Below are 25,925 nucleotides of genomic sequence, written 5' to 3' on the forward strand. Positions count from 1 at the left end.
ATATTTTTTACTTTCTTTCTCTAATAAAAATATCCATCGGTAGGCTCATTTGGATAAGTAAGCAATTGTGCGTGCAGCCACATGCAATGGACAATAGAAGTGTCATCCCTACTGGACCAATACTTTGGGGGAGATAAATGACTGTGGAATTAAATACTCATGGTATCATTTTATTAACATCAAATTTTACCAAAAAAAAAAAAAAAAAAAATACAATTTCATAAAAAAATAATTAAAAAATTAAAAAAAAAAACAATTCCATGGTACAGCGGTTTTACATTATAAGTAGACCAGGCATTATAACTACTCAAGATCTGCCTACTTTAATTACTCGGGTGACACTTCTATTGTCCATTGCGTGTATACAATGGGAATGACATTGATGCTTATACAATGCGTGCGCATTACTGCGTCATTTATGGAAATGGAGGGACGGATAAATAGATCAATTTACGGCCAAAAATTTGAAGAATTTGGTTTATGAATTGGTATGTTGACTTTATTTTAAGAAACTTATGGTAGTGGTTGATATTTGTAAATGGGAATCCACGCTCCCTTTGTTTGTCTTTAAACCATGGAAAAGATTTATTTAACCAAGTGGACGATTAATTAAATCAATGTAATGGTAAATGGAAAGGAAGGATCAATTATTCAATCGTGAAAACTATTTATTTATTTATTAAATCGATGGTACGATTTATAAATCGTGCCGACAGATTAAAATTATTTTTATAGGTGGACTTTTTGGGCCACCATATCATCAAGTGCTGCTTACTATAAGAGGAATGCGATGCACGTTTTGAACCTGTACATTCGATTTCCACAAAACAAATGTGTACAGGAAATAGAATTCAAGCCAAAAAGTACTGATATACACTGGTAAGTGTGCGTAAAATCCATGATGTACTACAAAGTGAGAAAGGCACCTCGTGTTTTTTGACCTCGTAACCTAGCTATCAAGGTGAGACGTTCACGCGTGATTTAAGGGCTTGGGTTTTATGAACGTTTTGAAAAAGATCTAGACACTTAAAGAAACACTCTTGAATAAATTCTTTCTACGTTAAAAATCATAAATTCAAGTCATAAATAACTGATATTAGTATCCTATGTACGTTACATGTAATGGTATTTTTGTCAACACTGGAGAATGATACGTTGTTTTGTCATTCTCTGAAGAAACATTTTGTTGGCAGAATAATGCGTGCAAGACCAAATTTTCCCCCGTTGTTTAGTAGATTGTGCGATTTATGCAAAAAGATAAAGGTCAGCGCCTTTAAAAAGTAACACAAACACGGATATAAATTTTGCAAGAACTTTACTATTACAACTGTGAACATTACAGTAATTTCACAAATACCTTACACAAGGCATTTATTTCCAGTTATCCTGAAGCCAAGATCGTGTTGAGGTCAACATTGTAGACACATTTCTCATTGAAATAGTTGTACGGCTGGTTGGTGAAAGGCAAGGTGAACACGTTGCAGCAAATCGTTGTATTACCTGCGAAGAGGTGCGTGGAACTGCCAGAGAAACCACAGGCAGGCGCAGTCTTGTAGAAGACCACAATACGGCTTCCAGGGGGAGGTATTGTCACCCCGGCATTCTCACACATCATTTGACCCAAGGGTTTTTGGACGGTCATCTGGGTGGACAGGCGCATGGGCGAAAGTCTCAACTTGGCCAGTCGTTCACAGTCCACTGGACAGCTCTGTAACGCGTGAAAGCACTCTGGTGAGATGCCAGTGGCCACACTGATGGAAGGCAATAACTGGCGGCGCTTCCTGGTATTAAAGAACTGTGGATATACTTCGATGACCTTCTTTTTCTGGTTGCCGTCTTCTATCCATACATCGTTATGGCCTTGTCCATAGATGAGATCTGGGAGTTCATAGAGTAATGGACCCGCTTTGGTAGAGCCTTTCACTTCGGCGTGGAGACTGCAGAGGCATCTTAAAAGAGAAAACGCAATGTTATTCACTCGATTTTTACCTCCACCTTGAATGAAAAGAATCATTTAATATTTTTCCGGCGGTTGGATGAGCAGATTTCCTCCCCAGCATGCAACTCCAAACTTAATTCAGAAATGTACAACGGAATATAAACAACAACTTTCAGCACGCAGTCACTTAAAAAAGTGAAACCATGGCAACAGAGCGTTCAGGTTATTTTGTTTGGGGACATGTTTCCATACCAAACTTATGTGATAAATTTCATATCGTACGGAACCTTTTAAGAACAGGTAAAGCAAATGCAGTATAAACATGTATATATGTGTGTGTTATACGCAATACGCAGTCAGGTTTGCATCTTTGAAATTCATATACATGTACTAGTGCACATGCAAGTAAAATGCACTTACTTTTCAGTAGGTGGTCCGCTCACCATATCTACACAGACACATAGAAAAAATACACAATGAATGAAGTAAAGAATAACAAATTATTTGAAAAAGAGCGGCATGAAATTTGTGGAAATATCAATCAAAACCTTTAAACTACATCATACTATGGTACATGTAATATGGTAAATATATGTAGAACCGATTTCTAACACAATATTACATTTACTACATTGTGGTTCCAACTTTTAGTTCAAGTCGAAAACCTAGAAAAGATTGCTCGAAGGTAAGAAGTCTAAAAGACCATTATTGAGGTCTTTCAATACAATAAAATACCTGCCTCTCAACTTGAAAGACAAAACTTCCCTGAGAACAGCTAAGTTCGCAGCGCAATGAATGATGGATTCTCAAATTTAACGCATTACAAATTGTTGCCAAAAAGTTTAACCTAGTTTGTGTGTGCATTGTATCTTTTGTGATACCTCCGTAACATTCCATCGGCTTCACCATTAAAAATGTCTCTTCACCATCATCATCAAGATCATCCATCGGTACTTGCTTCACCGGTAGATAGCGCTTATCGTCAAGATATCCTTCGTCATTTCGCAGTAGGTAGTCATTCAATTTGGAATTACAGTCCCTGTATATAGAACAAACAAAATAATTAACCACTACTAACTGTTAAATAAAACATGTTTATCATATGACATATATTGACGATACGTTTAGATATTTGTCAACTATTTATTATTATTATTATTATTAACTAGACACCAAAGATAGGAAGTTAACAGCAAATTAACAGCAAAAAAGTTGCGACAATTTTAATAACAAAGAGTAAAAAATGTCAATAACTTTTTTAATTTATTAAAATTAATTCTATCAACCTGGTTTCCTAAAGAAACCTACAAAGTCACTCAATAAATTTGAAGTGTAGCATTTGAGCGAGCGTCGTCAAAATACATGATGAAAAGAATAAGAAAAAAGATAAGATAATCAATAACGTTCATAAAAATAATTCGATCATGCTTACTTTCGAAATAAATTGGTATTATGGACATACAAAGCCAGTCGGCAAATTTGAAGTAAAACAGAAATACGGTTTGGCACCTATTGGGCTAACATCGCCAAAATACATGAAAAAAAAATCCCGTAAAAATCAATAACGTTTAAAAAATACACTGTTACAACAGCAACGGTCGATCTTGGGAAGCACAGAAAATTCACGCGCCCTAGCTTAGAAGATAATCCGCCTTCTCTACACTCCTATCCCCAAAAAGAACATAATGATAAAACAGCAAATAAAAACAGTAAAAATAAAGCAAAACCAAACTATTTTCCTTGCTATACCTATACGTTATGATTAAAAAAATGTCCAGAGAACAAATCTTGGATACGTCAGTTCACTGCACTGTATATATACAAAAAACTGTGTGAAACTTGCCAACATTATTCCCAACTTAAAGTTATTAGAACATCAAGAACTGTTAAATAAATGCACTTTTCAGATACATCAACAAATCGGCAAGCCACATGGGTCTGAGCGTTATCTTACATGTTCTCTCCATCACATCGATCCTGCATCGCGCATGCACATTTAGAGCTGTTTGTAGGGGCACCTCCCCAATTGGTCATGTTCCATCCTTGCCGGGAAACCCACCAAGGACTTTTTAAGAAATTCTCTGAATGAATTGTTGAAAGTCGAACATATTGGCGGCATTTGCCAGAAATACGGGTTAGACTGTCAAGCTGCTCTTCGGTGGGTTTGTAATAAAAAAAAGCGTATCGTGAACGTTCACCTGGACCTTGATAATGCTGTGGCAGTGGCTCAACACCAAATTGGTGAGGAACTAAGGTGACACCGTGCCCAGGTATATCATCTCTGGTTGTACAGGTGACCTGGAAGGGGTCCACTCCTCCTGCGCCGTCAGGGTCGATGGTGTATACACCTTCTTTGAACACGGTGCCGGCATAATGGCCCAAAACATCCTCGCAGGACCTGGGAACTAAGAGTTTAGACAAATTTTAGCAGTAACCGGACAGCACTAAGAAAATTCTTTCCCGTTTTAACAAATGATGTAGCTTTTTTGAATCACAAATCAGACAGCTATTGTAAATATTTACATTGGCCACATGTACTGATGCAATTGACAAACTGATTCATTGTGAAAAAAATTATATATTATTATATTTTGAAATATTTTAAAAATGCGGATTCGCTACTCAGTTTTAAAACTTTAAAGTTGCATTGCACAAGTTTTTACTGAAAGCTTGTACACCTACGTACCTTCATTAGCCGCCACGTATTGCACTGAAACAAGAAAGAAAACCCCGTGCAAAATGTTTAGATTTGCCATTAGTTCGACGCTGTCTGAATGGCGGCGGCTATGCAACGGAAATGAACCGAGCTGGTTCTTTGCTGTCCTTCATGTGGTGCTGCATATGCCCACAAACTGAGAACGAAACCATGTGTTTTATCAACTCGATGCCCTGTGTTATCGAAAGAAGAAACAATCTGCACGGAACATCTACGCAACGCAAGGGCACACCAGTGACATAGAGTTACAACCAACTTGAAGGAAACGATCTTTTTAAAATTGTCGATATACCCAAAATAAATGTATCGAAAAAAATCGACCTGTGCTGTAGTAAACAAGGCAAAGGAGATCTAAACACGCTACATTTTATTAATTGATTAATTAAGTCATTTCTGTCCAAAGTCAAACAAGGTGGCACCAACAAGTGTCAAGTACTCTTATACTTTATTTACTATTTGACATCCAAAGGCTTCTAGAAAAGGTCCGCTTAGGTAATAATTCGAAAACAGTATATTTTAAGGTCTTGAAAGAAAAAAGGTCATTTTAATTCTTATTTATTTTCTTTTTCGAAAGGAGGTAAAGATTAACAGATAAAGGCATATGTAGCTTTGTTGAAAATCGCATAGAAATTAAAAACGGTTGCTTGGCAGTGGTGTGCACTTCATTGCCTCAGATATGTGTTTTTCAATACTTTAATTAACGAATTCGGTTTTCATAAGGTGTACATATCATGCGAAGCATGCCATCCCTCCCAATTCACAAGTTAAAAAACGTCAAAACCCCACCAATAAAAGGGGGCCGTAGCGATAGTCCGAAGGTTCAATAGTCCGAAGGTTCATTGGTCCGAAAGTTCACTATAGAACCTTCGGACCAATGAACCCTTGATTAAAAAATCGATGAAAATGTTACCACTTTTCGGACCAATGAACCTTCGGACCAATGAACCTTCGGACTATCGAGACGCCCCCAATAAAAGTAGGGCCTACCTGATGTTGATATTTCCTTTCTAAAATGTACAGGAGGACATGATGGCGAAATTATCGGGTCCAAGCACAGGAAACGTTTTTTTAAGAAGAGAAAAAAACCGGATTGTTGGGGAAAACCCGGATTGAATACTCGCGACCTTTGCTGACCACTTAAAGTTACATATGAAGTCAAATCTTTCCAGCTAAACCCCGCTTAATACCAAATAACGTAACTGAAAGGAATACTTATAAGGGTATCGTCTCATTCTTCCCGAAAAATGGTATTTGAACAGACATGAACTGCTTTCTTGTTGTGTTAAATACATGTTTAACGCTCGGTCATTTTCGCCAGCCTTCGTTTTAAAACATGTCTTCATGCCATTGTTAGCGCAACGATGCGTCATACATGAAGTTCTACATCATTTGGCGGACTTCACGAACTGGCAGCGCGAATAAATTCCAGTAGGCCAAATTTACGACCACTAATAAATACAATAGGCCAAGTTTACGAGCAGTCGTTGCAGTTTTACAGCTATTTTTTGCTGACTGAGTGACTCATTTGGCTTGTTCTTCGGTATGTCGACTTCCTTCGAGTCGTAAAATAACTAGTTGAAGTGGTTGATATGCTTTACAGGGAATGTTCACTAGCGCCAAATGTACCTTAAAACCCTTAAAACCTTTACTCCAGGTAGAACAAAAGTTCCGTTATAAGGGACGCAGTTATAGTTTTCAATGGTCTCATTGAGTATCCATGTTTAAATGACCTACTTTTAAAACCGTGATGTGAATTGATTTTAGTGCATTATTTACGCAGCAGACGGGGGGCCGGAGGTGAAAAGTTAGGGGTGCTAAAACTGATAGAGAAGAAATTAAATGTCAGCAAGCCTTACAACTTTAAATCATATGCTTAATCAAGCTGAAAAAATCTCAATCAACTTCAAATGTAGGAAACGTCTCGCAGACCCTGTTAGCCCTGTACTTGATAGCAGAGTGAAGAGGTTCAAGGTTAAAAAACATGAAATTAGGTCATTTTGTCAAATGGTCTTGTTAATCTTGTGTTTTGATGGCCTACTTTTATAATCGAGGAGTAATTTACAGAAGACTAGTCCATTATGCACTCAGCAGAAGGCAAAAGGTTTACATGTTTTTTAAAGGAGCCCAGGGATACACCCCGCGACCGTCCGACCGGTGTGCATAGAAGGAAGTACCAAGCCTTCGAACGTTCTACAAAGTGGAAAATTGTAAGTTAACCTGAAATGGATGACCATTCTTGGAAATACACTGTACTGTCTGTCCTACGTTTGAGCCACTAGCTGCATTCAATAGGCCTTATATCTGTGACAGTAAACCGAACGAGTTATCAACGATCAAACATGTCTTCGTTGAGAGTAGCCGTAGTTGTATACTTTCACGCTGTTCTTATTGTCGGTTTGTATCTGAAACGCTATGAGAAAGTAAATGTGGTCTCTGCTGGCGAAACCGACTACAGACAACGTCTTCCCGCATTTCTCCATTCTTTTCCCTCATTACTCCGACCAACCATTTGCGTCGTATTGTCCCTGTGGACTGTCCTCAAGATTGTGTCCCCACCCAGGGACACGCTCATGGGCTGCATAGCGCAGTTTTTTCCAAAGGAACTTCGGGTGTTTGTTATACCATACATGGCTTGGTTTCTTAGCACTATAGAACCCCAACTGAATTTGGAACAGTATTCGCGCTATATTAAAAAACTGGATCAACAAATACCAGAGTTCTCTTGGGTACAGACAGTAGGGTATTATTTTGTGAAAAGTTCCTATTTGCCGATCTTCTACTACGGCGTCGTTATCACAGGAACAATCATGTCAAATTGCAAAATAATGCAAAACCAGAGAACTTGGTTAAGAACCGCAGGGCTGCTGACACTGACTTTTGCAGATATTTTTCTCGTATATTGGTTTTTCTTCGAAAGTGCACACCCAGAAATTATAGGAACATTATCGATTTTCGTGTTCATTTCTGCCACCCCAGTCGTCGTCTATCAAATGCAGGTCACACAGCAAATGCGCGTTTTCCTACTCGGTGGCCTTTTCACATTGTCAAGCATGATGTATCAAGAAATTTGGAGGTATCGTCTGCTCGAGCCGAACCTAAACCTGGTATCATCCGGGCACTTAGTCATTTTGTTGTACATATGTGAGCACATGAACAAGGACGGATTAGACCTATATTTGCAAACTTACAAGCGCCTTCCCAAATATCTCCCGGCTCCAAACAGAATTGCAAGCATCATTGTTCTGCTAACAATTTCAAAACTCAGACTTGCATACAATATCGTGGAACTACTTCTCGAACCCCTCATTTACTGGACCCACTTGGCCCCCAAAACGTTCGTGACAACAGTTGGGTTTTTCCAAACTTCCATCAATTTTCTTTCTTTCCATTATAAATATATCATCCCACATGTAGCTGTTTTAGTAGATTTGCTATTCATTTATCAAGTTTTTGAGATATCCAGCATCTTTTCACCATTTTATCGGCTTTTTCGGGACAACTACGACGATTGGTATGTGTTTGAGTCCTGGAAGACGCAGACAGAATGGAAAATTATGAGAGCCTGGCTCATGACAATTTGCTACACGATCGTTTCATTCGGCCTGCATCTCGGTGTGAATTTTATACTTTTAGACTTCGTGACACTGGAGGTATGCTTAATAGCAATTCGCCATGGACTAACGAAACCCGATTTCGAAGAAGATGAAGAAGAAGAGGATGCTCTCACTTCAACAGCTCTTGCAACCGAAACGGAAGACCCGACCACAGGTGATACAGCCGACGAAGAAGACGCGATTCCTGTAGATGATGACGAAGACAAGACCACTATAGAAGAAATAGACCAGCTTTCAGAAAAACAGTTCTCTGACAAAGCGGTTCAAACGAGAAGTGAGTTAACATATTAATGACATACGGGCAGTGTTTGTCCCACGAATGCGGAAACTTATTTTGTTTAAGTAATAATTTGCTGAGTGTGTTTGTTTGGTAACACAAGTTAGATTCCTTCAGAAAACAGCAAGATCAGATTACATTTGTTTAGTTATACCGGTAGTTTACTAGAGAATTGTTGCCTAGTATAATAGTAATGTTGCTGCTGAATAAGAAAATGTCCAAATGAGTGTCTCCGATCCTACGGTTCGTGTGTACAAATTTGAGAGGTAAAGGCGCTTTAAGCTGTAGCCACTGTCCTCATGTTCAAAATTTCATTTCAGCCAGGAGACGAAGACGAACATCGCAGCACAGTCGAAAAAAGGGAAACGAACTGTCACCAAGAGTTAAAATTAACAACGTGTTTGGTTACTTCTTCCGCGGCGGTAACATCCAAGTTGGTAATCAGAACCGCATGGAGGTGTATCACACTGAAGAAGATGAGGAGAATGCACGTGCGTGACGTCACAGGGCATTGAACGTGACGTCATCTAAGTCAATTTACTGATGCTGCTGAGTTTAGTTAACGAATGATTTTAGATTTTTGTTACATATTGGGGTGGGGGGAGGGGTGCAGCAATATTCATAACTAGAAGCAAATTTCGTCGGTAGTGATGTAGTGATTCATGAATTCATGTATTTTACTATTTAGGATTATTATTGTCCATACTTGTCAGTGATCAATTTTTCAGCAAGTATTACCGTTTTTTTCCAAATAAGAAATATTTCCCGGTATGATATACATAAAACACAAATTTATTTTAAAATTAAAAAAAAAAAAAACTTTGCACGAAAACTTGCCACATATAAAATGCAATATTGATATATAGGACGTTCAAAACGAATTATCGACCTATATAAATATATTTGAATAAAATAAAACATAATTTGGACATAATCGCATTAGTTTACTCCATGCCTTGGATTTTTCTAAGAAAGAACCACTCTGATCAATTATAGATAAATACATAAAGTATCATGTTTGCCAGGAAAAATGTAAATATAATCCTGCGAATGGATTTTATAAATAGAAACAAATCAGTTGAAATAAGAAGCTTCTGTTATTTCAGTCCTTATCTGCAGATGTAGCGTTTCATTATTGATTTATTTTCTCTTGGTATAACCGGTTGTATGGAGAGAGAGGTTGATTTTCTCGCTTCAATACATGTCCCTTACCGCTCCTTTACGCTCCTTGCCCCCCCCTCCCGAATGCGAGAAATTAAAGGGCAACTCCATGGGTTTACACACTAAAATGGATCTTCCCTGGGAAATAAGCAAATTTCTCACGCATCATTCATTTTCCCATTCTGTACTTGGATTCGACATTTTATTAAATTAATAAAGGTTGAGTTAGTTGTAAATGACTGGCCAGTCATTATAACCAGCTACCATCTTTCTAGGCTTCGATGGAAATATCCACATCAGAAAAAATATTTAATGGGTTATTGTTTTTAAGGTGTATGCAAGGTTTTATAAGAAGCTGTGGATGGCGAAAATAAGTATTTTGGGGTTTTTTAAACCCATGGAGTGTACCTTTACCTGATGAATTATTTTAAGTCAAATTGTCAAGATGTTGTATTTTGAATGCATTTATATTTAACGACATATGCCCGATTCAATTATTCTTTATAAATGCTTTATCTACATCAGCACAAAACAATCTGGTACAGTTTCAATAGCTACCAGAGAAGCATATATAAATGTACACCCCCCCTTTCGTAGGGAATAGCTTCTGAACAATTGTGCAGTTTGAAAAGTGCACTAGCTAAACAGGATGTTATGTGCCTTAGTGTATCTTGTCTCGTATATTGGGTAAGGTGGGGTGTAGATTCACCATTATTTATTATTTTCTTGATGGGTCCTACCAATCGTTTTAATATATTAAAATCGGTGTTTGCAAATGTAACCAGGAATAGTCGTTATTTTACTAATGGCACATTATATACACGGAGCTCACGATATCATGACAACTTCTAAGTAAAATGTTTTGAATGCACATATATTATTCTACCCATATATCATTCGCCCTTTGCAAAAGGGGATAAATTATTGTAATATTATGAATAAGGTTCCAATTATACAAAACAAAAACAAAATAATTTTTCTTAAGATCATTTACTCAAGTATTGATCACTTAACAGTGGTGCAGGTGATGGCCGGCACATTTGCCAAACTCAAACAGACAGAAACCACGGTAACATGGTAATTAGCCACTCAAAACCGTGTTGAGGTCCAGCGTACGGGAGCATTTCTCATTGAACACGTTGTACACCTGATTGGTGTATGGTAGCCGGAACACAGCGCAGCAAATGGTCGTGTCATCAGAGAAGACGTGCGTGGAACTGTGACCGGAACCGCATGTTGGTACGGTCTTATAAAAGGCCACGATACGACGCCCAGGGGGAGGCAAGGTCACCTTAGCGTTCTCGCACATGACTTGACCCAGCGGTTTCTGAACTCCTCCCACCGATATCTTTGTAGCCAGGGACTTGGATGCAAGATTAAACTTTGCCAGGCGTTCGCAATCCACAGGGCATCTTTGTAACACGTGGGCGCACTCGGAGGAAGTACCCGGATGGACATTGGTAGATGAGGATGCGTGGCGCCGCTTTTTAGTGCTGAAGAAATTAGCATACACATCGGTGACTCTTCTAGTCCTGATGCCGTCGTCAATCCATACGTCATTCTTTCCTTGTCCGTAGATAAGGTCGGGAAGCTGGAGAAGCAATGGTCCGGCCGTGGTCTTACTTTTCTCTTCTGCATGAAGACTGCATTGGCACCTATGGGAAACGTGAAATGGGAAGTACCGGAAAGCATAATTTACTTGAAATCTCTCTCTCTCTCTCTCTCTCTCTCTCTGTAAGCGTGTTGTTTTATATTAAATGTATTAATGAATAAATAAATTTTAATTTACCTTTCTTTTTGCTTTCCGTTAAACGTGGCTGCAAATAATGAAATATTATGATTATTAACTTGTGTTACAGTTAATTCAGTTTAAGTGATTGATTAAAATGCTTAATATTTGGGCTATGCTATGGGTATACTACTAGTGCAAACACAGAAAGATATACTATAGGAGATGGGTGACATATGCAGATTTAAAGGATTTAGGGATATTGTATCCTCTGATATCAGGGGTCTCTAAAATAGTAAAAAGAATTCAAGTTTCCATGCAATAATTTTGAATAGAAGACTAGCGGTTTTCAGAGGGTAGAGATGTCGCATATGGCACTTACAATGCACGCTGCTATTTGTAGAAAAAATCAACCTTTGAAATAGTTCATATATTTTCAAATCATTGGATATGGGGGCAAACTAGATTCTTTTGCACCCCCCCCCCCACCACCTGCATTTTAGGTCGTTGGATTACAATGCTTTTCTAATTTTAAATTAACATTAAATGAAATTACTTTGGGACAATGTTTGTGCTTTCAAACATATTAAGCTTTAAGAGTTAAGCTTTATACGAACTACAATGTAATTTTTCGGTGTTTTTTTTCAATAAATTTCAGGCCCATTAAATTAATATGGAAACTTATTTATTTCTGAACAAGGTTTATTCAAGAAAAAGAAAAGGAATATGCCCCCCATAAGAGAAAAAAAAAATATATATATATAGGCCTATATATATATATATATGTCAGTATAATATGAAGCTATCGCAAGGGTGAACGTTGTCCAATAAGCTTGAAACTTCATTGTAAAAAAATTCAAAGAATTCTTTAGTATATTTCCAACTCAATATATTTGAATAATGCGCAGAGACATTGCTTAAGCCACCACATTATACTGAAATCGAGAAACACGAAGATCTGCACTACGTAGGCCTACCTGTAGGTGCGTGTGTGTGTGTGTGTGGGGGGGGGGGGGGGTAAGGGCAGAAAGCACTAAACGAATGTAGTTCACTGAGAGAAAATTAGTGTTTTTTTTCTTTTTTTCTGGCATTTCTTGTGTGTTGCTGGGGTTAATTGTGGTGTCAACTAGCAGGCTAGGGTGTAAACCACTGCCAGTTTTCAGGACCAGGCACAGGTGACGTGCAGTCGTGAGACCTTTGGTGGAGGGGGCAGTGGTTTGTTTACAAACAGAGGGGTGCACATGTTCAAGTAATGCCGGTAAGAAATTTTGTCTGATGGCAGTATATTTTTGTGCCAATGGGAGTTATGTCAGTGTGTCTGCTATCCATGGGGATGGGGAATGTTTCACCCACTAGTTTTGCAGGCATTTCTTATTAATAGTATGGTCGTCAGTGGGAAATTATTTGGTTTCTGCCCGTAGGGGCCTAACACCACGCTCGGCTGTCACCTTGATTGGATAGTAAACGATTGTCGTAAAATCGCTAAATGATATTAAAACCGGGTGCATAAACTTGAAAACCACCTACAACAACCTTGGACTGCCACATTAATCCAATACAATGCAAACATAAACTATAACAAGTAGTTAAAGCCTTCAAACCGAATGTCGTAAAGTCCCCATATACCTCCATAGAGACAATAAAATAGAATGAGCTTCTGAAACAAACCTGATCCAGTTCCAACAGAATAATCGAAATAAAATACTGCCGGGCATCGGAGCGGCCTAAAACTTGGTAAGCTTACCGCTAATACTGCAGGCTACATCATCCCGTCACTCGTTTGTAAATTCCGTGCATGGCATACGCACAATCAAACCGTAAAAAACAAATTCTCGGGGTGTCGTTGGCTAGGTCCACTCAACAATCCAATTCAGGAAATGACGTAACCGCAGAGGTCGCATTGTCCAATGGCATGGCTTCTTTTTCGTAATGGTAGGTTAGAGTGGACCTGGCCAACGACACCCCGAGAATTTGTTTTTTTACGGTTTGATTGTGCGTATGCCATGCACGGAATTTACAAACGAGCGACGGGATGATGTAGCCTGCAGTATTAGCGGTAAGCGTGCCAAGTTTTAGGCCGCTCCGATGCCCGGCAGTATTTTATTTCGATTATTCTGTTGGAACTGGATCAGGTTTGTTTCAGAAGCTCATTCTATTTTATTGTCTCTATGGAGGTATATGGGGACTTTACGACATTCGGTTTGAAGGCTTTAACTGTTATGTCTTGTGCTTGTTTGCACTCTGCGTGGGTTATAGATTAGTGACTATCATTACTATCTTTCACTCAACAAGACCATGTGGCTGCCATTATATACTTTATTTCCTGAAGAGCTCCTGCCGCTAGTGTCGCCACTAGTCAAGACATTACACCCTCTTTTCTTTCCAAACAAACAAAAAATAATAATAATAATAATAATTTAACTTACACAACGTAATTAAACAATGACATATTATTTAATACACTTTAACTTTACTCGTATCTCACAACTTTAACTTGTAAAGCAGCTTTTCTTATTCACTTAAATCTATTACTTTAACTTGTAAAGTAGTTTTCTTTCTCACTTATCTCAGTCTTTACTGTAAGTCTTATACAGTTTCACCTATTTTCTCTAACCCTATACAGCAACTTTTTTTTTTTTTTTTTTTTTTTTTTCATTTCACCTTAAGTCTGATATTACATCTTGGTGTTCATTCTTTATGAAATTCAATAAAACACTTTAAACTAAATTATTGTTGCTACTACATGTACAATCAACTTGTTTGACACATGTTAAGAAACTTACAGTAGTTTTGTATTTAACTTAACTAAACATTAACAAACTTTTAACTAATACTGCCTTATAACACTAGATACCTTTTAAACTTTATTTACATTATTTAAACCCTAAACTTTAACTTGTAAAGTTTTAATATTCTTCTGTAATCAAAATTAACATCAAACCTATTACTAGTAGTTACTATATATTACGACTACTAGAATAAATTTGATCATAATGCTTTACAAAAAAATCATACAAGTAAGTAAAGCTTAACTTGCTCATACAGTAAAACACAATAGCACTATTCTATAGCACTACTTAAACCATATATTCACTTAACAAAATCTGCTAACTTGTTAGGTGCTTTCGAAATTCTACCTGACCGTGTGATAACTGATGGTTTCTGTGCAGGGACTAATTGCACAGGTTGATTTACAGGTTTTGGGACAGGGGTCAGAGGTTTAATGGTAAATTTTTCTCCATTCTGTGCTATTCTCTGACTGCTCTGTACTCCTTTTGTTCGTCTTTCTGTTGTGCCTGTAATGTCATCATGATCATCACGAATAGGATGTCTGTAAATGTCAATTTCTTTAGTTTTCAACAGGTCTTTTCTGTTTCTTCTTGTAATTCTGCCACTAGGCATTTGTATGTTATATGACCTTGGGTTTTTCTGATGTTGGGGTAATAATAAAGCTGGTTGCCACTTCCCATTCTTTCTAACTCTTACAGTGGAATCTCTCTGTATGGGTTTTAACTCTTTTGCATTCCTATCATAATACTTTCTATTTCTAACATGCCTATCTTCATGTAATTGCTTTTGTACTTTTTCTTGTTGTTTTACCTGTGGTTTTAACTTTTCAACTGATGTTGGTATAATTGTCCTTGTTCTTCTGCTAAACAACCTCTGAACAGGTGAGCCTGTGTTCTCATCTCTGGGGGTATTTCTGATGTTAAGTAAAGCTAAATATGGATCACTTTTAGTCTCATTGCATTTAATTAACATCTTCTTCGCAATCCCTACATATTTTTCTACCATCCCATTTGCCTGCGGATGTTCTGGTGATGAAGTCTTGTGTACAAAATTGTAAGATTCTGCAAAATGTTTCCATTCACTGCTGTTAAATGGAGGACCGTTATCACTTGTTACCTGCTCTGGAATCCCATGTACACTAAACCATTTCTTTGTCTGTTTTACTACAACTTCTGCGTGTGTACCATTTTCCATCTTTTCTATTTCAAAGTAATCTGAATAATAATCAACCATAATATACCAATCACTTCCTAAACACTTAAAGAAATCTACTGCAACATGTTCCATTGCTCTACTTGGAATAGGAGTGGGAATTAATGGTTCTTTCTGTTGTTTGCGTCTATTTTCTTGACATGCACAACACTTTGATACTGTGTCTTCTATTTGCTTGTTAATTCCAGGCCAATAAAGTAAATCTCTTGCTAGCTGCTTAGATTTCACCATTCCTTGATGTGCCTGATGTATCATCTTTAGTGCGTCCTTTCTCATCAATGTAGGTACAACTACTCTCAGGCCCTTGTATAATATTCCATCAATCACATTGAGTTCTTCCTGTGAGTCAAAATAAGGTTGTACTACACTGGGAACTTGAGCTTTTTTCTCTGGCCATCCTTCTGGACTTGTGACTAATTTTATCACTTCTTGTAATGTTTCATCTTTCAAAGTTTCCTCTTTTATCTGTCTCACTCTGGGTGGACTTAACTGAGCCACACTGGGCATTTCCTCTTGGAAAACTTCAAATATGTGTACTGTAGCTTCATTATTTCTGATGAATGCTCTGCTCAATGCATCTGCTACTGGAATCTCACTGCTCTTCTTGTATACAAGCTTAAAATCATACCCTTGAATCCTCATTCTCATTTTCTGTAGTCTCAATGGAACTTGATGTAAGGGTTTCTCTAAGATTCTTATCAGCGGCTGATGATCTGTCTCTACTGTAATGTCACTCCGACCATAGATATACGTATGGAATTTCTTTAATGCAAACACAATCGCCAATAGTTCTTTTTCGATCTGGGCATACGCGCATTCAGGTTCTGTCAACGCTCTCGATGCATAGTGTACTGGCTGACCTCCTTGGAAAATCACGCCTCCTAGTCCTGACTGTGATGCATCACACGATATTACGACAGGTTCATCCCTACTGTAATATCTCAGTATCGGCGCTCTTGTTATTTCTTCTTTCACCTTCTCAAATGCTTCTCTGTGTATACTATCAAAATGGAACTTGAATCCCTTTTGATTTGCTTGTTTTATGATGGCTCTCAGTGGTTCTGTTAAGCTTGATAAATTTTTAACATGCTTGCATACATAATTCACCATCCCGAGGAATGTACGCACATTTTCAACCGACGCTGGCTCTGGCATGCCTAAGATAGCTCTAATCCTGTCTGGATCTATCTCTTGTCCATCCTTGGTAAATTTCTGCCCGCTGTACTTGACTTCTTCTTTACACAACTGTACTTTCTTAATGTTGAATGTAATGTGATTTTCTTTTGCCCTCTGCAGCACTTGTTTCAATGTTTTATTGTGTTCTTCTAATGTACTGCCTATGATCAGGAAATCGTCCATAATCATTTCAAGACCTTCTATGTCTCCAAAAATATCTCCAAATGCTCTCATAAACAACTCTGGTGCTGACGTAATTCCCATAGGTAGTCTCTTGTATCTATATCTGCCAAATGGTGTAACAAATGCCGTGTAGTTCTTGGATTTATCATCTAATTCTAGTTGAAAATATCCCTGATTGGCATCTAAAACTGTCATGTACTTAACTCCTTTCATTCTCTGTGCCACTGACTCAACTGTATTGGTAGGGTAATATTCACGTTGCAATGCTTTGTTGAGGTCTCGTGGATCAATCGTTATTCTCACGTCATCTGAATCTTTCTTGGGTATCACATGTAAAGCACTGCACCAGGGAGTAGGAGTTCCTGCTGGTACCTTTTCTATAATGTCTAAGTCTTCCAGCTCACTCAGTTTGGCTATGACCTTGTCTCTAAGGGCTGCTGGAACAGGTCTTGGGGGTTGGGCAATAGGGGTACCATCAGGGTTAACCTTCAGTGTCACCAAGCCAGGTACCTTACCTATGCCTGAAAATACACTTTCTGAGTACTCTTTAATAATCTCTTTTACACTTTCATGTTGACACTTTTCAACATTATCTGGCACTTTACTAGCTATCTTGACCCTTTTTACTAGATTCATTTTGTCACAATCTGCTAAACACAGCAAATTAGGTACTCCTTTCAACACTTGACACTCTATTGTGTAATCTTTGCCATCAGTAACACAATCTAACAAAACCTTTCCTACTGGCTTTAATGGGTTTCTGCCTAAACCATAGATCAACATATCACTTTTCAACAGTGCTACATTTCTTAAAGTGTTAAATGTTTCTTCTGACATTACTGATGTTTCAGCTCCCGTGTCTAATTTGAAATCAATTAAACCATGACCCTTCACATAAATTTCTTTTGTCCAACTTTTCTGCGCACTCACACCATTTACTCTGTTTGTCCAAACATGGACATTTTCCATATCATCTACAATACTATCAGACTCATAATATACATTTGACTTGTAACTGTTATAGTTTCTTTCTTTAGTCAAGCAACATTTTGCAAAGTGGTTCTGCTTTCCACATTTTAAACAAGTTTTACCCATAGCTGGACAAATAGTGTCACGGAAATGTATTCCTGCGCAGCGTGTGCATCGTGTCCTTGGACATGGGTTAAATCTTCCTCGTTGGGGTTGTCCTCTGGGTCGCTGTGGTTGCTGTGATGGACCTCTATATTGCCTGGTTTCTCTGCGGAACTGGGGTTTCCTACCACTGGCACCCTTGACTACATGGACTGTTGTACTGGTCTCTCTTTGTTCTAATATAGTTTTGGATTCTATCTTTTGTTCGTGGAGATGTCCTTTTGTCATTATTTGCTCTAATGTTAAATCTTCATTCCACAATTTATCTCTTAATTCTTTAGATTTCACTCCCACAGATATCTGCTTGCACAACTGGTTTTCTATTGTTTCTCCATATTCACAGTACTTAGCAATTTCTCTCAGTCTTGATACGTAATCTGACAGACTCTCTCCTTCATTCTGATAGCATGTGTCAAATTTTTTCATATATAACTTTACCAGTTTTTGCGGTTCAAAATGCTTGTCAAACTTTTCTAATACGATTTGAAAGTCGTCTTTATCTTCTTCATTGTCGAAGGTAAATGTCTCAAACACCTTTTTGTGTTTGTTATCTAGGCCGTATATTAAAATTGCTACCTTTCGTTTGTCCTCTGCGTCTTCCAACCCAGCAGCAAGGAGATAAATTTTCAGTTCCTCCTTATATTCTTTCCACGCGACATTTTGCGCGGCGGCATCACGTGCCCTGAACTTTGGAGGTGAAAATCCAGTCGCCATCATGTCTCTATTACTGCAGCTTTTACTTTTGTCTTGAGACCGCTTCTGACACCATGTTATGTCTTGTGCTTGTTTGCACTCTGCGTGGGTTATAGATTAGTGACTATCATTACTATCTTTCACTCAACAAGACCATGTGGCTGCCATTATATACTTTATTTCCTGAAGAGCTCCTGCCGCTAGTGTCGCCACTAGTCAAGACATTACATTAACCACTTGTTATAGTTTATGTTTGCATTGTATTGGATTAATGTGGTAGTCCAAGGTTGTTGTAGGTGGTTTTCAAGTTTATGCACCCGGTTTTAATATCATTTAGCGATTTTACGACAATCGTTTACTATCCAATCAAGGTGACAGCCGAGCGTGCCTAACACCTACCGCAAAGTATCCAAAATTAAACACGAATATTCATTTCAACCTCACAAAAATATACCCACTCAGCATAGTAAGAACTTAACGATATGCATAAAGGTTGAAGATAAATTGAGAACATATGATACCTCCGTAACATTCCATTGGCTTCACCGTTAAGTATACCTCTTCATGACTGTGATCTACGTCATGAACTGGTACCCGCTTCACCGGTAGATAGCGCTTATCGTCAAGATATCCCGCGTCCATTCTCCACACTTTTTTATTTATGAAGCAGTTACACCGTCCACCACAGCAATGGAATAAATAATAAGTCTTTAAGCATAAGCAAGTTTAATGGAGTGAATAATTTTAAAATGTTCATGTATTGAGAGAGAGAGATACTGTATTTGCTCATTTTGAACGTGTAGGCCTACATTTTGTACTTTTGAATCCTGTGTCATCTGAAGGTGAAAAGATATTAAAGCACATTTTATGGACAGTCCTAAATTATCTGAAAGTATAAAGTGCGTATGTTATAGGCCTACTCTATTATAACTCAGTTTCAAATCAAAATAACCAGCTGTCCTTTGGAAAAAACAGTCTGTCCTGAAACCGACGGTGATAAAGATTTTAAGGTCCATGGAAGGCGTGTGGAAAAGTCACTCATTTACATATCGTGTTATTATAATCAGTCAGTATATTATCATTCATTTTGCTTCAGTCTTGCATGAATATTTATCATACATTTAGGTAGGCCTATGCCTGAGACAAATGCATGTCTAGAATATGTTAAGTAGAAACCCTCATCAATTAGGCCCTAACTATTGCTGCCACTGTGGCAGGCATATAGATCCCCTGTAGATAACATGTGTATAAAGTCTGCATTTTGCACATAACAAACACACTTTAGATTTGGAACTGAAGATGTGAGGTTGTGGTTATATTCCCTCTCCCATGCCTCAGTGGCGAGCAATATTTTACAAAGAACCTGGGTAGGGAGTGACATGAGAGAGATCTTTTACTGGTATTTGAAACTCCCTTAAAACTTGGAATTGCATTAAAATAATGTACTGATAAAGCGTAATCAAATTTGCATGGTAAAGTGTCAGTAAAAAGTTCCTTACCTACCAAGATCGCAACGGCCTTGTACCGCGCAGGCGCATTTGCCGCTGTTTGTGGGGGCACCTCCCCAGTTTCTCATACCTATACCTTGTCGAGACACCCACCACGTACCAGAGCCAAAGTTTGCGGCTTCATACGCTATGAGTTGAACGAACTGTCGACATTTGCTGGATATTTTTGTGAGACTATCAAGTTGCGCTGTGGTAGGTTTATAAGTAAAGCTAACTTGTCGAGTAAAGGAGCCTGGTCCTTTATAACGCATTGGTTCTGGTGTTATACCACCTTGGTGAGTCACTAAGGTGACACCGTGGCCAGGTAAGTCGTCTCTAGTCGTACAGGTGACCTGGAAAGGGTCTACTCCCCCTGCACCGTCAGGGTCTATGGTGTATTCACCTTGCATAAACTTTGCCCCCGCAAAGTGCATCAAGACTTCCTCGCATGATTTTGGGACTAAAGAAGAAATATATAAATATAATAATAATAGTAGTAAAATAAGAATGAATCACTAAGGATCAAGTTGAATTAAAAAAAATTGAATTTACACCGATATAGTTATAATGAATTTTCAAAAAGTCAGAAAAACAAAATATGTCACCGCCCCTGTACTATGAATAAAAACTTCACTAAGATGAAGCGAAAAGCTACTAGCAGTCTCAGGAAGGCAGAGTTGAAACGAAACCAAAGCAGGTATTGATAGACCATTATCAAACATTTCGTATGCTTTAAGTGAATCGGAATCAACAACTATCTAAATCATTATCCATTGCTGTATTAGCATCGTGCAATTGGTTATTTTAATAATTATAAATAGTTAAAACTATGAAAATAAACATTTAAAATGTATACATACGTCTCACAGCAGTCACTTGCATCGCAAGAGGAAGAAAAATCGCGAGCAAAATATTCAGAATGGCCATATGGATTTTACTGCAAAAATATCTAGAAGAATTCACACTCCTGTCTCGTTAACGACAAAGAGAATGACAAAGATGCGGTGCGACCAGATATACGCATATAGGATATCACAAAGCCTCACTCTGAGAAGTACTGTACCATGGCCCATATCGATCACATTTGACATTGAACTTGCTTTAAGGGTATTGTAAGGGTTTGTTTTCATCCAGAAACCGAAAATAAGTTTTTTTCGCATTAAATTATTCAATAATGCATCTACCTTTGTCCCACCTACTAAAAGCTGTAAGGGGGTAATTAACTTCAGTGCGCGGTCTGCTGACAGCAATTTAGCTTGAACCCTCAGGGAGTTAGGTCGATCTAGTTGGATCGATCTAAATCTCTGGGTATGTGCTCTTTGTTCTTCTATGTCTTTGCTAAGAAAATAACTTGATAGTGGCAAAAAAATGTAATAAAATATTGCAATTATTTTCTGATTTAAAGAATGCCTTTGCATTTTCAGGTACCTGGAAAACGAAAATGTTACAAAAAATACGAAGCTTTACGAGCCATCGTAACTATAAATAAAGAAACGACGCAATACTTCCTGGCTCTTGTTATTCGACAGATGATCTTTGTCGTGACAGATATAAATCTACTACTAGTACATTTGACTCTGTTTTAGGTAACGCTTTATCTGACAATATCATATTTCGTTAAGACACGAGGTTATTAATTGTGAGGCGGTGAATGCCGGTATTTAATGTCTCCTTGAAACGCATGGCCAACATCACAGTTTTCTAAGATTTAACACTATTTACACTTATGGTGGCGATTCAGAAATGAATACAAAGGATTTTGATAAATTATAATCTCATTTATCAAATATCTAAAATGAGGCTTTACAGTTGACCTTTGAGTAACCCGTGAATTTCTGCTTGGAAGTTTCAATTTCAATTTTTTTGTGGGGAAGGGGTGCAGCGTCACAATACCTGACCCCCTTTTTACTCCACTGTGCCGCGAATATTATTAACCCCCCTCCCCATTTCATTATACATTAAATTCAATGCCTCTAACCGGATGGCGTATATACATACACACTGTACTACGTCTGCGTGGTTGTTTATAACGTTTCCCTCACCGATCATAAAGAACACCGGTGCTTGCATAGCGTATTCAATTAATTAAGGTATCATTACGAAAAGAAACCGGAGTGTTCGTTTGGAGCAATGACCGAGTGTCTTGATATTTGCACTTAAAGGGATAATAACTCTTCGTATGAGATCTATATTTCACAATAAAAACATTGTGAACAACTCATAGAAATATAATATATATTCTGTTGTACCACAAATACGGCAGTTATAACTATTATTTTTATATCTGAGCTTGTCTTTAGACTATGTGACCTCCATTGATGGCTATACTCTGTTATAATATCTTAAGAGATTATAACAAAAAAAAAAAAAAAAACTTTTTAGAAAAAAACCAGGGATTAATTTTGAATGTAAAAATGGATTCATTAACCATTGGTAAGTATGGGACAACTGTTGTTTACTCCAGAAAAATTCATTTTTTAGCCAAAGCGAAGGTCCATATCCCTTTAATGTTGTCAGACTGCATATCGATTATTCTATTTGGCCATTTATGAACCGATTTGAAAACGGAGACTGAGTTCAAAGACGAACAAAGAAATAAGTTAGTTACATAACAGAATTAAAATAAAGTAAAATAGACCTTCTATAGCTTCACCCATGATTTGGGTGAAATATGAAGTTACAAATAAACAGCAAGATGTGTGCTCACAGAACATGGCTTCGATTTATATTTAATGCGATCTACACATCACATTATAAATTGGCATTAATGGTATGGATCACCAAACATCAGCATATGCTGCGGTATGCCTCGCATTCTTTTAAGGTCCAAGAAACAGCTCGCTAATACCTAACCTGCTACTGCAATGATCATTGTAGATTGCCACTTGCTGATCGTAGACAAACGAATACGTGGTGCAACATAGCGTTACGTTACTAACATTAACATGAGAAAAGTCCAAGCCAAAATTGCAGGCCGATGCCATGTTGGCAAAGGCCAGTATGCGACGTCCTGGGGAAGGGAACGTTCCTCTTGCGTTCTCACACATGACTTGACCAAGGGGTTTCAGAACTCCCCCAATGGGTATTTTGGTGGACAAGGGCGTGGATGCCAGTTTTAATCTTGCCAAGCGTCCACAGTCTGACTTGCACCTCTGTGACATAGTGACGCAATCGGGGTGCCAATTGGGGTTGGTATTGGTAGGTGGTACGGTCCTCCTAGTAATGAAAAACTGTGGATACGAGTCGGTCACCCTCTGGGTCTGGTTTCCTTCTTCCAGCCATACCTCGTTGTGCCCCTGTCCGTAGATGAGATCTGGGAGATGAAGTAGTAATGGTCCGGGTCTGGCTGGGGTCTTATCTTCAGCATGCAGTCTGCATTGGCACCTGCCAATAAAATGAAGATGTGGAAAAGAAATAATTTATGTATTTTTACGTCTATAAAGAATAAAACGTAAGGTCTCCGTCTCTCTCTCTCTCTTGCATACACACACAAGTGCGCGCGTGCACACATATACATGTAAACACACATGCACGGACATTATTTATGACACACACACGAGTATATATAATGTCATCGTAATCCATGTAAAACAAGATCATTGGATCTCAACAAAGTGCACTAGAGGTTCACAAAATTACGTTAATCCAAGGAATTCCCTGGTTTATCTAACAACCACACCAACTTACCAAAACACACTTACCGACCTGCATTCTTTACCTTCGCATCCCCTAAAACACAAGAAACATTTAAATATTGAAATCATTGAAAACTTGAATACTATTCCTGGAAATTCATTATACCCGAAGAAAACGGCATTCCAGGAGCTGTTTTTATATTACGGGTCGTAGGGATTTAACTTCAAAGTGTGGATGGCAACTTGTTGTCAATGACGTCATGTCAACACTATTTTCTGAGAAGTTCGTCTCTTTTTTCCCCTGATGAAAGCATCAAACAACTGTTTCAGGTTCTTATCAAATGGCTGAGAATTACACAGTATAAAGATACAAGTTTAGAAACCAACCTAAATGTTGGCCAAAATATAATTTGTCAATATGTCGACACCCCCCATCTCTCTCTCTCTCTCTCTCTCTCCCTCTCCCTGCTAGTCAGTTTACTTCATGGGATATTTCATTTACTTCTTGACCGTTGAAGATACCCAAAATTTTCTTATCACCGTAACATTCCATCGCCTTGACTGTCAACGACACAGCTGCGCCTGTTTGATCTACATTCTGGATGTGTACCAGTTTTACGGGCAGGTAGCGTTTGTCGTCCAAATAGCCCTGGTCGTTATGCCAGTTGTCATCATTTATTCCGCCACAGTTGCAGTTGTAACTAAAACAAGTATTGGCACGTGCTTAATTTTAATAATGGCCATCGTGACTGTGCTGATAAAAAATTGGTGCAACCACAAAGAAGGCTGTTGAAAACAAAATAGATTTCTGAAAGACTTAAAAAATCTGTTAAGCAAGAACTTTGACTTGTAACTTTGATGGGAAACAAACAGATAAAACCTCACATAAATATCGGTCAACCATAAGAAAATGCATGTTGTTAATATAAGAGCTATAATTGCACTGCGGTGTTTTCACGATACCTTGAGTTGTCACACCGGCCTTGAAGCGAGCAAGCACACCGAGAACTGTCGGTAGGAGCTCCTCCCCAATTCCTCATGGCCCATCCTTGTCGTGAAACCCACCATGACTTATTTTCAAAATTCTTCGCCTTTACGCATTGAAGTTGAACAAATTGACGACAATTGTCAGATACTTTAATGAGGCTTTCAATTTGTTCTGGCGTTGGACTATAGTCAAATGCAGCAAGGCGGGTTCGTGCGCCAGGTCCTTGGAAACGCTGTGGTTGCGGGGTTGGCCCGCCTTGATGAGTTACTAACGTGACAACGTGGCCAGGTAAATCACTTCTCTGCGCACAGGTGACTTTGAACGGATTCACCCCACCTGGACCGTCGGGATCGATCGTGTGTTCACCTGTGAGAGATGTGGTTGAATTTCCAGTTGATGTCAGATCTAACACGTCTTCACATGTTCTGGGGACTGCAATCAATACGCCAATCAATCAGTCAATGATCATTTTTAAAGGTACGAAGAACTTTGGACCCTTATGTAACGTAGCTGCAATAGTCTCCGTAATTTATATTCATAGACGACCAGCGTTTACGTAAGTGACCAGTCAGTTATTACAAATTCGATGATTATTCGCAACAATATACGTACTGCTTTTTGCGGCTAAATCCAGCGATGCATACACGAGTATTAGCAGAGAGATGATTGCTCCTGCCAAGATAGTCCTGGCCATTGTGAGATGCCAACTGTTCTTGTCCGCAGTGGTAGCTGACCACAGCTTAAACTGACTGAGTGGTCCGTGCGAAAATCCCCATGTGTTGTCATGATTTCAGGAGGTAGCCACTGGTCATCATGATAAGGAGCGTGGACCCTAGTGACTGTCACATTTCATTCATGTACGGTATCAGCTAGCGCGTGATGTGGTACATATATATTTTTTAATTTGTATGGCCCATTGAGGTTTTAATGGATTGCACCATATAATTTTATTAATATTGTTATTATTATTATTATTATTATTATTATTATTATTATTATTATTATTATAAAGTAAACCAAAATGATGGTTAAATATTTTTACACTTAAGAAGTCCCAGTGTTACCCGTTTACTAAGTTGACATAATGCATACCCAATACTTTTTTAGAAGAGTATTTTATAATTGAAAAGTACAGGAGCTCAAGAAGGTTTTTAACTCAATACACATCGATTTGGAAATAATGGAGAACGCATG

The 25,925-nt window shown here is 38.2% G+C and overlaps 4 protein-coding genes across 4 annotated transcripts; 1 reads left to right on the forward strand and 3 right to left on the reverse strand.

Annotated features, from left to right (window-relative positions):
• Nucleotides 1-1,298: 1,298 nt before the first annotated feature.
• On the reverse strand, nucleotides 1,299-4,806 carry LOC106177168 (uncharacterized). The gene is made up of 5 exons (XM_013559860.2): nucleotides 4,626-4,806; nucleotides 3,894-4,344; nucleotides 2,821-2,978; nucleotides 2,360-2,387; nucleotides 1,299-1,949 (listed from the first exon to the last, which is right to left on the reverse strand). The coding sequence occupies exons 1-5, from the start codon at nucleotides 4,693-4,695 to the stop codon at nucleotides 1,382-1,384; spliced, it is 1,275 nt and encodes a 424-aa protein (XP_013415314.2). The 5' UTR covers nucleotides 4,696-4,806; the 3' UTR covers nucleotides 1,299-1,381.
• A 1,561-nt stretch (nucleotides 4,807-6,367) lies between these two features.
• LOC147760831 (uncharacterized) lies at nucleotides 6,368-9,304 on the forward strand. The gene is made up of 2 exons (XM_087018593.1): nucleotides 6,368-8,543; nucleotides 8,867-9,304. Exons 1-2 carry the CDS (start codon nucleotides 6,995-6,997, stop codon nucleotides 9,043-9,045), a joined length of 1,728 nt encoding a protein of 575 aa, XP_086874719.1. The 5' UTR covers nucleotides 6,368-6,994; the 3' UTR covers nucleotides 9,046-9,304.
• A 1,377-nt stretch (nucleotides 9,305-10,681) lies between these two features.
• Nucleotides 10,682-21,180, reverse strand: LOC147760832 (neurexin-4-like). The gene is made up of 4 exons (XM_087018555.1): nucleotides 20,969-21,180; nucleotides 20,125-20,568; nucleotides 19,143-19,271; nucleotides 10,682-11,524 (listed from the first exon to the last, which is right to left on the reverse strand). The coding sequence occupies exons 1-4, from the start codon at nucleotides 21,033-21,035 to the stop codon at nucleotides 11,493-11,495; spliced, it is 672 nt and encodes a 223-aa protein (XP_086874681.1). The 5' UTR covers nucleotides 21,036-21,180; the 3' UTR covers nucleotides 10,682-11,492.
• A 1,332-nt stretch (nucleotides 21,181-22,512) lies between these two features.
• Nucleotides 22,513-25,247, reverse strand: LOC147760833 (uncharacterized). The gene is made up of 4 exons (XM_087018630.1): nucleotides 24,707-25,247; nucleotides 24,284-24,444; nucleotides 23,810-23,837; nucleotides 22,513-23,492 (listed from the first exon to the last, which is right to left on the reverse strand). The coding sequence occupies exons 1-4, from the start codon at nucleotides 24,781-24,783 to the stop codon at nucleotides 22,928-22,930; spliced, it is 831 nt and encodes a 276-aa protein (XP_086874756.1). The 5' UTR covers nucleotides 24,784-25,247; the 3' UTR covers nucleotides 22,513-22,927.
• Nucleotides 25,248-25,925: the final 678 nt, after the last annotated feature.

Source organism: Lingula anatina, chromosome 7 (assembly GCF_051362555.1).
Source record: "Lingula anatina isolate TDL-2025a chromosome 7, LinAna3.0, whole genome shotgun sequence".
NCBI lineage: Eukaryota > Metazoa > Brachiopoda > Lingulata > Lingulida > Lingulidae > Lingula > Lingula anatina.